This window comes from Salarias fasciatus, chromosome 9 (genome assembly GCF_902148845.1).
Source record: "Salarias fasciatus chromosome 9, fSalaFa1.1, whole genome shotgun sequence".
NCBI classification, from domain to species: domain Eukaryota; kingdom Metazoa; phylum Chordata; class Actinopteri; order Blenniiformes; family Blenniidae; genus Salarias; species Salarias fasciatus.
In genome coordinates this window covers 5,733,817-5,748,828 of record NC_043753.1, presented here as the reverse complement: position 1 = coordinate 5,748,828, position 15,012 = coordinate 5,733,817, and the positions used below count along the sequence as shown (strand labels likewise).

The following is a 15,012-nucleotide window of genomic DNA, read 5'->3' as shown; positions in this document are numbered from 1 at the left end:
TGACAATGCAGTTCAGTTGTCTCTGAATGTAGTTTTGTGTATAAAGTGCTGGCCTGTGCAGCCAAGCTGAGGGACGCTCACAGCTGTGATTTTGATCCTTTGCTGAAGAACGTCCTGACCTACCAAATAGTGCCGATGTTAGGAAAAAAAAAACAAAAAAAAAACAAGTCATGTGCATGCTGGTCCTGTGCCTGCAACCTCCCTAAATAAAGTCCAGGTGCCCGTGGCAGTAAGTAAATCTACAAAAATAAGCCCAACAGAAAATGTGACATTTACCCCAAAATAAACAGCTAAGCAACAGAAACACTATATGCAATAATAAAAACAATAACGAATTAAGAAATTTTCAGAAAATATACAAAGATTAATAAATAGCTCCAACAAGGTACCATCCTCAACTTCAGCGGAATAGCATGACAATTCAGTCCCTACCGCCACGAGCCGAGCAGTGGAAACAAGGTCCATGTTCATCTATTTGTGAGTTTTCATGTGCCTCAGCACACATCCATGAAGAGTACATTTTTTCCCACATTTTCCACAAGCATACGGTTTTTCACCTGTGTGACTTCTCATATGGCCCAATAAATGACACCGTTTAGTGAAACTTTTCCCACGTTTCACAAGAATACAGCCTCTCACCAGTGTGAGTTCTCATATGGCGCAATAAATGAGACCGTTCAGTGAAACTTCTCCCACGTTTCACAAGAAAATGGCTTCTCACCTGTGTGAATTCGTATGTGGGCTAACAAAAAACTCCATTTAATGAAACTTTTCCCACATGTTTCACAAGCATACGGCTTCTCACCTGTGTGAATTTTCATGTGGGCCACCAAAGTACGCCGTTCACCGTAACTTCTGCCACATGATTCACAAGAGAACGGCCTCTCACCTATGTGAGTTCTCATGTGGGACAACAAAAGACTAGTGTTGTGTTTACAGACTCATGCAGTAACAGTAATAGTGTGACACTACCAGATATGGCCAGTGAGTGGCGCTAGAAGAGAATGTAAGATAGACTGGTAGAAGAAGTGCTGAAGAAGAGTGGTTGTTTTTCTACAATGCTACGTGATGCCTGTATGTGCCACTGCTACAAGTTGAGTAAAGAGTTTAACTGGATGATATGACTCCGTCTTCCTGAAAAACCCACACAACAAAATTGGCGACGAGGATGAGCGCTTCGGTACCGAGTCCACCGCCGTTCCTTCCACATGCGGGTGAGCCACCGATACCTTTTGAGACATGGCGGAAATTCTTCGACAACTATATGCTCGTCATTAACGCCAGCGGGGACGCCTGGCCAGATGCAAGACGACGAGCAGTGCTTCTTCATTGCTTGGGTCCGGAGGGACAAAGACTTTTCTACACTTTGCCAGCACAAGGTACGACGTATGACGACGCTATGGCTGCCCTCGTTAAGCACTTCGTCCCTAAAGTAAATGTTGTAGCCTGCAGACATACTTTCAGACAACGCACCCAACGACCGGATGAATCGGCAGTGCAGTATGTGGCGGCTTTGAGAGCGTTAGCTTCACCGTGTGGGTTTGGACTGATGGAGCAGGAGATGATACGTGATCAGCTGATTTCTAATGCTTATCTCACGGCTGTGAGAGACAAGTTGCTGTTGGAGGATGACCTCACGCTGGAGAATGCTCTTACAATCGCATGCCAGGTGGAGGCAGCGGTTAAAAATGCTACACTGCTTTCTTCAACTAAGACAGTCCCGACTGCGCCAGTGCAAGCTGTTGGCGCGTCAAGGGGGCGTGTCCGAGGACAGAGAGGAGCTTGCGCAGCTACAGCCCCTGCTCCTGAACGGGATAAAAAGAGGAATGGAAACCAGCGGCAACGTAAGTGCTTCAGATGTGGCTCCAAAAAGCATTTAGCTAATGATACAAACTGTCCAGCTGTTTCAGTAAACTGTAATAACTGCGGTAAAAAGGGACATTTCGCCAAAGTTTGTAGCTCTGCTGCTAGTGAAATAAGAGAGGTGGTTGTTCCAGAACTAGCCATACTGCAGGTGAAAGATGTGAAACAGACAGCAGCAACCTTTGACAAAATTACCTGCAATGTCCACATTGAAGCACCTAAAGACAACTTTCATGTCCTGGAGTTGATTGTTGATACTGGAGCATCCGTATCTATCCTGCCAGAGACAATGTACAGACAGTATTTTGCAGACTGCTCGCTGACTGAACCTCAAGTCAAACTGGTCACTTATGCTAAACGTGAAGTGCCTGTTGTTGGTTGCCTGCCAGCAACAGCAGCCATTGCAGGGCAAGACAGCAGAGTTCCAGCCTCATTCCACATTGTTAAAGCTGGATCACCTTTGATGGGCCTGGACTTGATTAAAGCACTCAGTGTCAACATTATTGGAGGCAAGGTGAACTACAGTGCAGAAACTGATTCAAATACAGCTACGCATGACAATCAAAGCACAGCAGTGCAAATGGTTAATTTGACCCCACCGCAGCAGTTTGGATGTGTGAAAGGGTCAATTCAATCAATCAATCAATTTATTTTTGTATAGCCCAGTATCACAACAACAGTTGCCTCAGAGGGCTTCAAGATGTTACATTTGTCGGTAAAAGTAAAAACAGTGAATAAGCATAATGGTAATATGTCAATATTTACAGTAACGAGACAGAACGAAGCAACCACCGCCTTCGACCCTCACATCCGGCAAGAAAAAACTCCAAAAACCCAGTGGGAAAAGAAGAAATCTTGGGGAGAACCACAGTATGGAGGGATCCCTCTCCCAGGGACGGACAGCTTTGGCAACAGCTAACATGAGACAATAAGAAGTAAAGCCTAGGACTATGTTGAGGACAGTCCGTTGGACGGTCCAGCACAAGAACCACGGATCCCAGCAGTAGAACCGAAGCCAGTCCACGGGCAGGACCGACAGGGGTGTCCTCCCGGTCCGGACGGAGCTTGTTCATAGGCCTTCGTAATAGTGGAGTCAGCAACTGAAACTGGAGAGGACTCCCCCTCGAAGGGGGGGACAACAGGTGAAAAGCAATGAACGGACTAAAGGGAATAACATTCAGACATTAGAGGAGGACAGGGCTCAGTGCACCGTACTTCCCACAGCATTCTAGCTCCTTGGGCAGCTTTGTGGATACTTAACTGTTTAAACTAGTATTTAGTTAGTATAGTTTAGTTTAGTTTAATTTAGTTTGGTTTAGTTTAATTTTGTTTAGTGTAATTTGGTTTGGTTTGGATTTAGTTTAATTTAATTTAATTTAATTTAATTTAGTTTAGTTTAGTTTAGTTTAGTTTAGTTTAGTTTTGTTTAGTTTTGTTTAGTTTTGTTTACTGTAGTTTGGTTTGGTTTACTTTACTTTGGTTTGGTTTGTTTTAGTTTAGTTTAGTTTAGTTTAGTTTAGTTTAGTTTAGTTTAGTTTGTTTTAGTTTAGTTTAGTTTAGTTTGGTTTACTTTAGTTTGGTTTGGTTTGTTTTAGTTTAGTTTAGTTTAGTTTAGTTTAGAATCCCTAGCTGACCTGATCATAGGCTGCATCGAAGAGAAACGTCTTGAGCCTAACCTTAAATGTGGAGACTGTGTCTGCCTCTTTGACACCACTTGGAAGCTGGTTCCATAAAAATGGTGCCTGATAGCTAAAGGCTCTTCCACCTAGTGTCCTAGTGTCCACCGCAGCAGTTTGGATGTGTGAAAGGGTTCATCCACAAAGTACAAGTGGACAGCACCGTGCAGCCAGTGCGTCAAAAGTTGAGACGCCTACCACTGAGCATACGTAAGGAGGTGTCAGCAGAGCTCAATCGCCTACTTCAAGCTGGCATCATAGAACGTGTGGATGCGCCTGAATGGGTGAGTCCCTTGGTTGTGGCACGGAAACGTGGTGGAGGACTGCGGATGTGCGTGGATTTGCGTGAGCCCAATAAAAGTGTGATCATGGACTGTTATCCTCTCCCTCATATGGAGGACATTTTTGCTGAGTTGGCTGGTGCTACACACTACAGCCAAATTGACCTGAGTTCCGCTTACCACCAACTGCCTTTACACCCTGACAGCCGGAATCTCACTGCATTCATAACACATGAGGGTGTACCCTTTGGCCTGGCATCAGCGCCGTCTGCTTTCCAGAAGATGATGCAGACGATCCTGAAGGACTTACCAGGAGTTCAAAACTACTTGGATGACATCATAATTTATGGTGATTCAAAAGAAATGCACGACCGACACCTTCAAGCTGTTCTGCAGAGGCTGTCAAATGCTGGACTTCAGATTAACTTTAACAAAAGCTCATTTGGTCAGACCAGCATTCCTTTCCTCGGACATGTGGTTTCAAAGGAAGGTCTGCGCCCGAGCCCAGATCACCTGACTGCCATCGCAGAGGCTCCTGCACCAAAAGACATGGCAGCACTGCGCTCTTTCCTGGGCTTAACTTCCTGGTTCAGCAAGTTCCTTCCCAACTATGCAACGCTGGTCGAGCCACTACGACAGCTACTCAGAACAAACGCCCAGGCTGAGCTGCAATGGGATGCAGCAGCAGAAAACAGTTTTGCGAAGCTGAAAACACTGCTTCTTGAGAGTCCTGCACTTGCCATCTATAACCCAAAGCTTCCTACCTTCATCACGACAGATGCCTCAGACTATGGGTTAGGAGCTGTCCTGACGCAGCTACACCCAGACAACAATGAATGCATCGTTGCCTTTGCTTCTCGTACACTGTCAGCTGCAGAGAGGAAATATTCTACGACTGAAAAGGAGGCCCTGGCTTGTGTTTGGGCTGTGGAATGGCGTACTTATGTGTGGGGACACAGATTCACACTCAGAACCGACCATCAAGCTCTGACCACCCTTCTCAACACCAAAGGCATGAACAGAGCTGGCATGAGAATCGCCAGGTGGTCAGCGAGATTGATGTGTTTTCAATATGATGTGCAGTACCGCCCAGGTACACAGAATGTAATGGCAGACTGTCTTTCACGTGTTCCCCTCGCTACCTCCAACACGACTGCAGAAGCTGAGCAAGAATTATTCACAGAGATAGCTGAGATTTCTCCTCTCCTGATGGCAGTGCCACTTACAGATTTTAAAGCTGAATGTGAGGACTGTCCTGAACTTACAAAGCTGCGACAAGTCATTCAGTCTGGATGGCCTAAGTCAAAAAAAGCTCTTCCAGGTGATGTGCAGCCTTACTTCCTGGTGCGACATGAACTAGCTGTTGAGGCGCCGCTGATCTTCCGTGGAGCTCGCCTGATGGTGCCTAAGTCTCTTCAAATGAGGATCGTCCAGCTGGCACATGAAGGGCACCAGGGTGTGGTTCGCACGAAACAACGTCTCAGAGAACTCTACTGGTGGCCACGCATGGATGATGTGGTCCACACAGTTTTGTCGGCCTGCACAATCTGCCAGTCTTGTGACAAAACAGCCAAAACGCCTGCGGCCCCAATGCAGCCTGTGGAATTTCCAGGGGGCCCTTTTCAACATGTGGCTGTGGATATTGTTGGTCCTTTTGACCTGGGGACCTATGGCTGCAGATTCGCCATTACTCTCATGGACTATTTCAGCAAATGGCCGGAAGTTGCCTTTACTTCATCTGCAACTACAGACACTGTCATAAGGTTCCTGGATTCCATCTTTGCACGTGAAGGAAATCCCTGTGCCATTACAACTGATAATGGCCCACAATTCACGTCTTCTGCCTTCACTGACTTTCTCAAAGAGAGGGGCATCAAGCACATCAGGACGAGTGTTTACCATCCTCAAGCGAACGGATGTGTGGAACGCTTTAATAGAGTGCTTAAGGACTGTGTTCAAGCGGCTCAGGTAGCTCAACGCCCGTGGAAACCAGCAGTCACTGAAATGCTGCAGAGCTACAGAGCAACTGCTCATGCAACGACAGGTGAATCCCCTTTCCAGCTTCTGAGAGGACGACCGATGCGGACAAAACTGAATGTTCTGCTACCACCAACAGACAGCGGGACATATGCTCACGTTGCAACCAGAGTTGCCATGCAACAGAAAAAAAGCAAATGCTACACAGACAAGAAACGAGGTGCCAAAACTCCCAAGGTCACAGTCGGTGCCAAGGTCCGGGTGCGCAAGCCTTTTCGTGTGGGAAAAGGAGAGAGACAGTACACTGACCCAATGTCTGTGGAGCAACAGACAGGACTGAGCACCTTTATCCTGAGTGACGGGAAAAAGTGGAACGCAACACGCCTTTCTCTCTGTCCAGACGGCACAGAGGAAGCACAGAGAGCTGGTACTGAAAAGACCAGTAGCCCAGCTAAGAATATGACAAGACAAACTACTCACAGAGACAGACAGAAACCAGCTTGGACAAAAGATTATGTAATGAAGTAGCTCCAAGCCTAAAGCAAAACTAAGCTGATTAGGTGACGGTAATTTTAAGTTCAGTTGCTACATTTTGAGTTTATAAGTCACATTTTCAGTTAGTCTTATACGTTAGTAAGGTTATTTGGAAATGCTTGAATAATTTATGTTTGTTATAAATGTATGGAGTCAGACCTTATTTCATTACTGAAGGTTTTATCTGAATACAGTATTTCATTTCATTTCATTATCTGGATACAGTATTTCATTTGAGTTTGGTTTGCATTGAATAACAGTTGAAATACAAAATGCTAATTCTACTTGTGTCAAAGATTGTTCATACAAAGAAGTGTTCTTTCTGAGTAACAGGGGAGATGTTGTGTTTACAGACTCATGCAGTAACAGTAATAGTGTGACACTACCAGATATGGCCAGTGAGTGGCGCTAGAAGAGAATGTAAGATAGACTGGTAGAAGAAGTGCTGAAGAAGAGTGGTTGTTTTTCTACAATGCTACATTATGCCTGTATGTGCCACTGCTACAAGTTGAGTAAAGAGTTTAACTGGATGATATGACTCCGTCTTCCTGAAAAACCCACACAACAACTAGGTTTAATGAAACTTTTGCCACATGTTTCACAATGATATGGCTTCTCACCTGAGTGAATTTTCATGTGGTCCAACGAAGTATACCTGTCACTGAAACTTTTGCCACGTTTCACAAGAATACGGTTTCTCTCTTGTGTGAGAGTTCATGTGGCGTAACAAAGCACTGTGCCACCTGAAAACTTTTCCACAAGTTTCACAAGGATGCGACTTCTCACCTATGTGAGTTTTTACGTGACGCAACAAATGACTCTGTTTAGTGAAACCTTTGCCACGTTTCACAAATTATCTTCTTATCAGTGACCTTTCCAACCTTCTGACTTAATTTACGTTTTTTACGGACAGTTTCACCAGATGAACCAGGACATTTTTCCACACTGTCCCTATGAAACGAGCTGATGTTTTCCTGCTCTGCATTTCTAGTTGATTCTGCATCAATCTGTTTTCTCACATGGTGGACTTCAGAGTCCTGAGAGAGGAACTGCTCAGTGTCCGGTACTTCTTCTGGGTCACTGAGCGAACTTTGCTCCTCAATAGAAGGAACCTTAAAGGAATCAACCCCCTCTTCGATCTGTGGAGGTTGTGGTTCTTCTTCTCCCTTTTCAATCTGTGGAGGTCCTGGTTCTTCCTGTTCAAAGATCTGCTCCTCTCTACAGTCGTGGTGCCGTGGGAGCTCTGCAGGGACAAAAAGTACAAAAGACAAGATTAGTTTCATTACTCCTACAGTTCAGTGTTGTTTTTGTCAACGATGACGAAGTGATTTTGTTGGCACTCCTTTTCTCATGGTGACAATGAGATGGCGATGAGCTAAAAATGGCTCTGTGGTGATGAAAATATGACGAAACGTGTGAGTTTGAGACAGGGCGAAAATATTAGTAAGTGGTCCATCCGATGTTCAAAATGTGTGACATTTCCTCCTGTTTTCAGGGTAATCTGTGAAACTCTATTTACAGCAACACTGCTGCATCTATCCTCATTTGGCCACACCTACCACCTGACAATCAGTGCACATTCTGCTCAACACCTGCAGCCATGAGGCACACACGGACACACAATGAGTTCATTAATTCATTGGTGGAGTCACCTGAATGCACCATGAGGGTGAGTTTGCAGGTTTTTGGCTGAGAGGAAGCAGGGGGCAGCCTGCTGATGGACTGACTCCTGCTCAATGTGGGCCCTGGTATTGGAATTATATCACTGTATGACAGGAATATTCCAATGAAAATAGGATTCTACCTCTTTTTACTCTCAACAAGACAGTAGAACATATCCTAAGAAGCAGAAAATATCTTTCCAATAGCAGATCCAAAAGCTCTCCATCAAAGAATATTTCACAGTTGATGTTTAGGAGCCGTGTATCTTATTCTCAGTTACTTATTAAAGGAATACTCCAAAGATTTTGGACCCACGCCCCATCCCGATCATTTACACAGTGAGATAAGCTCATAAATACCTTTATTGTGTCCGTTGGTCCAGCCGCGGGCTCCCAGCTGTTAGCATCGTAGTTAGCTTAGCTCAACTACGGCAGGTGAAGAGTAGACAGAGCCAGACTGAGGAAAGTGGACAAAATACTCCTTCCAGTGGTCCAGGGGACGGCGTATTAGCACGTGAAGTAAATCCGAATGGTTATAAAACATTTTAAAAGACGTTTTTTCCTTTTTAATCCGTTAAAATAATGTGTTGATACACACAGACCTGCGCATGTGCAGTGCTCCGCGGAAGGATATACCGGAGCACAGCATAGACTTAGCCGCTAGGCAAGGCAATCATTAGCTAGCCGCTTGGTGCTAGCTGTGGTGGTTCTTTCTTTGTGCTCTGGGAGTCTGTTCGCAGGGGGAGGGGGGCTGGCCTCCTGTAGTGAACCTGCAGCCTTTCCTGGAGACCCACACAAAGTTTTAAATCATGACAAATGCAAAAGTTCTTCTGTGTCAACTACATGGGCGACGTTTTGGTCTGATGGTGGAGGATTCAGCTTTACAGTTTAGTATTAAAGGCTAACTAGCAAACCGGGTGTTGGGTGAAGCAAAGCAATCGTTAGCTTACAGACGGTTTAATCCTCGGTCCGTCAGCCAGGTAAACAATCACAATTAATTCAACACATCATGAAAACAAACAGTTCTATGCTTGGCAAAACTTGTTTATGCTAATTGCCCAGACAGTTACCCCTTTCCATTGTTTTAAGAACAGCTGCTTTGGTGCAGGTAGCCGCTTGGTGCTAGCTGTGGTTCTACTTTGTTTGAGCTCTGGGAGTCTGTTCTCTGAGGGGGGAGGGGGCTGGGCTCCTGTAGTGAACCTGCAGCCTTTAAAGGGGACATATGATGCTATTTTTCAGTCACATCATATAGGTCTCAGAAGCCCAAAAACATAGTATTTAAGTTTGTTCGCCCCAAATTCATCCTATGTTCAGAGTTTCAGCGGTTTAAAAAGTGGCTCTGACGCGCCCTCCTCAGAACAGGCCGTTTCTGAGCCTACTTTCCGGTATGCACTTGAACGCGTCTGGCCACACCCACCTCTCTCACAAACAGACATGGTGGGAGCATAGTCAGGGGGAGGAGTTAAATCCGCTTATTTCAGGATAAGTGGACCAAAATCAAACTCGACTGTTTCAGCTTCAGTTTCATTTTCACAAAATGTGGTGTAGCAAGACAGGGAGGAAACAGACAATTTTCAAATTTGAATGTCATAATGAGGCTACGGCAACACATACTACTGTAAGAAACTCTTCACAAAGTGAAAAAAGGATATGTCCCTTTTAATGGAGGCCCACACAAAGTTTTAAATCATGACAAATGCAAAAGTTCTTCTGTGTGACCACGAATCCCAAATCCCAACAGGGGGAAGTAGATGAACACAATACACAAAGGCTTTTGTGAATAAACATTCAACTGTGTAACTGAACACCTCATATACACGGGCCCCAGTTTAAACAGATTATACAGTATCTGTGACATGAGCAAAAGATATTGTGCAGATATTTTGTAATTTTGGACGAAAGCGGGACGTCCTGAATGAGATCTCACAGTCTTCTTCTAGAGAGACTTCATCTATTTGTGAGTTTTCAGGTGGCGCATAAATGAACTACGATGAGAAAATCTTTTCCCACATGTTTGACAAGAATATGGCTTCTCACCTGTGTGAGTTTTCATATGGCTTAACAAATAACTCACTTTACTGAAACTTTTGCCACATGTTGCACAAGAACACAGCTTCTCACCTGTGTGAGTTCTCATGTGACCCAACATGTTACTCCGTTTATTGAAGCTTTTGCCACATGTTGCACAGGAATATGGCTTCTCACCTGTGTGAATTCTTACGTGGTCCATCAAATGACTTCGTTGACTGAAGGTTTTCCCACATGTTTCACAAGAACATGGCTTCTCACCTGTGTGAGTTCTTACGTGGTCCAACGCATGACTCCGCCGACTGAAACTTTTGCCACATGTTTCACAAGAATACGGCCTCTCACCTCTGTGAACTCTCATGTGGTACAACACATGACTCCGTTCACGGAAACGTTTGCCACATGTCTCACAAGAATACGGCTTCTCACCTGTGTGACTTCTCATGTGACACAACAATCTACTCTGATAACTGTAACTTTTGCCACATGTTTCACAAATTATCTTCTTTTTTGTGACTCTTCCAACCTTCTGACTTAGTTTAGGTTTTTTACAGGCAGGTTCACCACATGTTTCCTCACAAAGAAGCTTTCCACATTCAGCCTGCTTCTCTGACACAGGAAACTTTTCCACACTGTTATGAAACGTGCTGATGCTGTTCTGCTCTGCATTCCTAGTTGATTCCGAGTCAACCTGTTCTTTCACATGGTGGACTTCAGAGTCCTGAGAGAGGAACTGCTCAGTGTCCGGTACTTCTTCCAGGTCACTGAGGAAACTTTGCTCCTCAATAGAGGGAACTTTACAGGAATCATTTTCAAACTCCACAACCAGCTGCTCTCCCTTCTGGCTGGTACCGGGTTCCTCAAGCTCCTCAATCTGTGGAGGTTCTGGTTCCTCCTGCTGCTCTTTAAACTGTAGAAGTTCTGATTCTTCTTCTTCTTCTTCTTCTTTGATCTGTGGAAGTTCTGGTTCTTCCTGCTCTTGACAGCAGTTTGTTTCCTGTTTAAAGATCTGCTCCTCTCTACAGTCATGGTGCTGTGGGAGCTCTGCAGGGACAAAAAACATAATAAAAGACATTATTTGAACAGTTCCAGCTTAAAACGAAAAATGGGAGGAGACATGCTTCCATCAGTTCCTGCTACGTTTAGTGTTGAACTTTATTTTGATGCCTATTTTTCTGTTGTTGTTAAAGGATAAGTACGGTTTAAACAGCTTTCCTTTCACATTGTTTAAAGAATGAAGTACAAAACTATACTCACCCCGAATGCTTTAAAATATTATTACCGATGGTGTCAAACACTTTTGTTTAATTCAATTAGAAAAACACCGATTTCTTTAAAAATTCATTTTTAATTTCTTCCAATATTTCTTTTAGTGTCAGAGCTGTAGATCTGTTTGTTCTAAAACCAAACTGACTCTCACTCAACAGATTAGTCTTTCATTTAAACTGTCTGATTTTTGTGAAAATAGTTTTACAATCAGTTTAGAAAACTGTCAAACTAAAGACGCAATCCTATAATTAGTAAAGTTTTGGTTGTCTCCTATTTCCAGACTCTTGTGGCCCAAAATAAAAAGAATTCCATTCACAAGATTCCATTATGAATAACCAGTTTTGCTGGAAAGTGACATCAAAACCCAACAAGATTTAAATTCAGCACCCTAACATTAGACAGTAAATGTAAATAAGACTATGGCTTTTCCACACCTCATATTTCTGCTCAGCTGAACACACCAAGATTTCTCAAACTTGATCCTTTTGGGGTGATTTTCACTTGTGTCACTGTTTGATATCCTAAGAAGTCAAAACAAATGGTGCAAATTTACTTTCATTGACATTTTCCAGATCACTAATGGTATAAACAGCCAAGTGTGAAACTGGTGGACTTGTAACTGGTGAGTTGTCTGCATTTTCAGAAGTTGATGCTGAATATGAGCATTTTTCAACTTGCAATATCTTTGTATGCACTGACAACTCCTATTACATGTAGACATTTTAATGCAGAATAGGAGGATTTTTACACATTTGAAAATCGAATTATAGACAGAAAACTTGTGAAGATTCTGGTTCATATTAACAAATTCTATCACATTGTGTCAACCCTCACTCTGGACGGACAGATTGAGATGCAGACAGACAACTCTCAATACGTATTGACAAATAGTTTTACTACAATAATACCCCCATATTATTTTAAGTGAATGAAACTACCGAAAAATAACTTGTCATAGAAACAGATGCCTTTTCAATCGTGCTTCTACTTCTTTCATCACGCTTCTAAACAGATCATGAGGCTGTCAGACCACCAGGTGGCAGTGTGACATGGGAGATGACATGAAGTGAACGGAGGCACGTTCATGTTGGAAAGACATCACGGTATTTCTTTCAAAAATTGGAATGCTGTATATATTTCAACCCTAACATCACACAAATCAGTCAAATTATCTCAGACTGATTGTAAATACATCACTTCTTCATCTTGCAAACACCGTTTCCTCTGTTTCTGGTACAGATGCTGTTTAATGCTGAAGCTTTCTGCTTTAAAATCGCTCCTGTTGTTTCACTTTGAACAAGAACTGCAGCCTCGTTTCTGTCTGCAGCTTCAGAAGAAATGCATCGATCCTCCACCAGCCACATTCACGTGTTCGTTCACACTTTGTCATACCTGCTCTGCTGAAGTTGGTTTGAGGTTTCAAGCTGATCTGCAGCAGTTTTCTCTGTCGATCAATCTCCTCCTCGAACTGGACGATAGTTTGTTCAAACACGGTGAATATTTCTCCAGCAGCAGCAGTTAGTCGCTCGTTGATAAACTCTCTCAAAGCCTGAACTGAAGTCATTGTTGCTGCAGGAGACGAAATATTTCCTCTGAGAGACACAACAACAAACACATCCCCAAAAAACTCCAAAGCGCGTGTTTACAGGCGCGTGTTGATGACGTATTTTTGAGCTGGCCGAAAATACGTCACCATTTCAGGAAGCGTGATCCGACGAATATGTTTTTCAAACTATTTTTTTCAAACTCCCCCGGTTATTCAAAGCATATATATTTGCGAACAGCAATATGCATATTACTTAACAAATTGCATAAACACAGAATGTCAACATCATAACACACTGAATTAATATGTAAACAAAGTTCAAAACAAAGGCAAAACAGAGCAAACAACAACTGAGGGTCAGTTTTCCAGCAGGCTGAACAAGTCCATTAAAGAAAAGAGCAATTTTAATGGTAATTTTGTTCAATGAAGGAAAAAGTACAGTATCACATCACCGGCAACACAACTGGACCCACCATTCCAAATAATAGGCATGTAGAGCCCTAATAAAGACAGGGTGAAGGCATTTTCAAAATAACCATCTCAAAAGAACAAGAAGCATGAAGTCAAGCATAGTTGAACAGTTGCTGTACTTAAATAACGAAGTGTCGGCCAAAGCACAAGTAACACAAACATATCTTTCTTGAAGATCATAATCATTTTTTCACAAATTATGTCAGCTTAAAGGGCAACTCCGGTTTTTTGACACCTGGACCTTATTTATAGGTGTGTGCATGCTCATATACTCACTCAGACAAACATCGTGCAGCTCGGAGTCCTTCAGAAGTTATTTAGATGCAACCGATTTAGCGGGGGCCACGGCAAGGGAGATTCAGCGCAGGACATAATCTCTGCAAAATCGCTTATTTCGGCTATATTTTTTCATCCATCGCCAGTGTTATCATAAAGTCAACTCGTCTACCGTCTTCAGGTGGGTCAGCTGACCCACCTGAAGACGGTCGGACGGCGATGGGCGGCCGGCGCGTGGGTCCGGTTGCCCGCTCGCGAAGCCCGACCGGGACTGGAGGCTGGGCCACTGGGTCGGGGGAACCATCCGCCACGGCGGTGGCACTGGGCGCCCTGCCGGGCAGGGGCTCCCCGTGGCGGCCCCGTATTGCCTTTCGGTCCGGGGTTGGATGCTCAAAGCTCTGCTCTGCTCTGCGCTGGTGGGATCTGCCGCGCTTCGCTCTTCTCTGACACCTCGGTGCGGAAGGGGGGCCTCCGGTGGGGCCCCGCGGCCCGGCCCAGAGCGCGCATCCATCTAACGGCCGAGATCTGGATCCTTCCGCTGTGGAGAGAGCTCCAGAAGCAGCGCGGCGGGTCTCCACGCGTCCTGCAGCCAGCGTGCAGTGCACATCCACTGGGCACCGGAGCTCTGCAGCCTCCCGGCGAGGAGAGACATCCAGGAGCGGCCCAGCGGCCACGCGCGAGCCGTGCGTCTCCGCTGACTTTGGCCGGAGGACCAGCACCGTGGACCAGCTCCGGGCCATTTTCCAATTCGGCCCCAACTCGGCCCATGGAAGTCAGACGCCCAGGCGCCGTGACAGCCGAGGTCGACTCAAAGTGCCTCTCTGCTGGGGAGAGGAGCTCCGCAGCATCCCCATCCGAGCTAATTGTGGCTAATTTACCGAAAACTGTCAGCTCTGCCTCTCCCAGCTGACCCACCTGAAGACAGTAGACGAGCTGACTTTATGAGAACACTGGCGATGGATGAAAAAAATATAGCTGAAATGAGCAATTTTGCAGCAATTATGTCCTGCGCTGAAGCTCCCTTGCCGTGGCCCCCGCTAAATCGATTGGATCTAAATAACTTCTGGAGGACTCCAAGCTGCACGATGTTTGTCTGAGTGAGTATATGAGCATGCACACACCTATAAATAAGGTCCAGGTGTCAAAAAACCGGAGTTGCCCTTTAACACACCGAAGCCAGGCTGTCTTTTGAATCTCCACCTGTTTTACCTTTATTTCCCACTTGATGGTGCAGCAGAGCAAATGATGCAACATCAAGTTTTGGCCAGTGCATGAATTAATTAAATTGAAAACTTCAGTGTATTGAGAGCTGTTAGCATTACCTATAACATATCAAAGTGTCTAACAGTCATTTTCTCTCCTTCTGTCCTCCAACCGGAACAGCAAAAAGTCTCCAGCTCCAAGTCTGGTTGATTACTTTTCAATGAGAG

At 44.6% G+C, this 15,012-nt stretch overlaps 1 protein-coding gene across 1 annotated transcript; it reads right to left on the bottom strand.

Moving 5' to 3' along the window:
- Nucleotides 1-9,941: 9,941 nt before the first annotated feature.
- LOC115393972 (gastrula zinc finger protein XlCGF57.1-like) lies at nucleotides 9,942-10,492 on the bottom strand. The gene has a single exon (XM_030099095.1). It carries the CDS (start codon nucleotides 10,463-10,465, stop codon nucleotides 9,944-9,946), a length of 522 nt encoding a protein of 173 aa, XP_029954955.1. The 5' UTR covers nucleotides 10,466-10,492; the 3' UTR covers nucleotides 9,942-9,943.
- Between the last annotated feature and the right edge of the window lie 4,520 nt (nucleotides 10,493-15,012).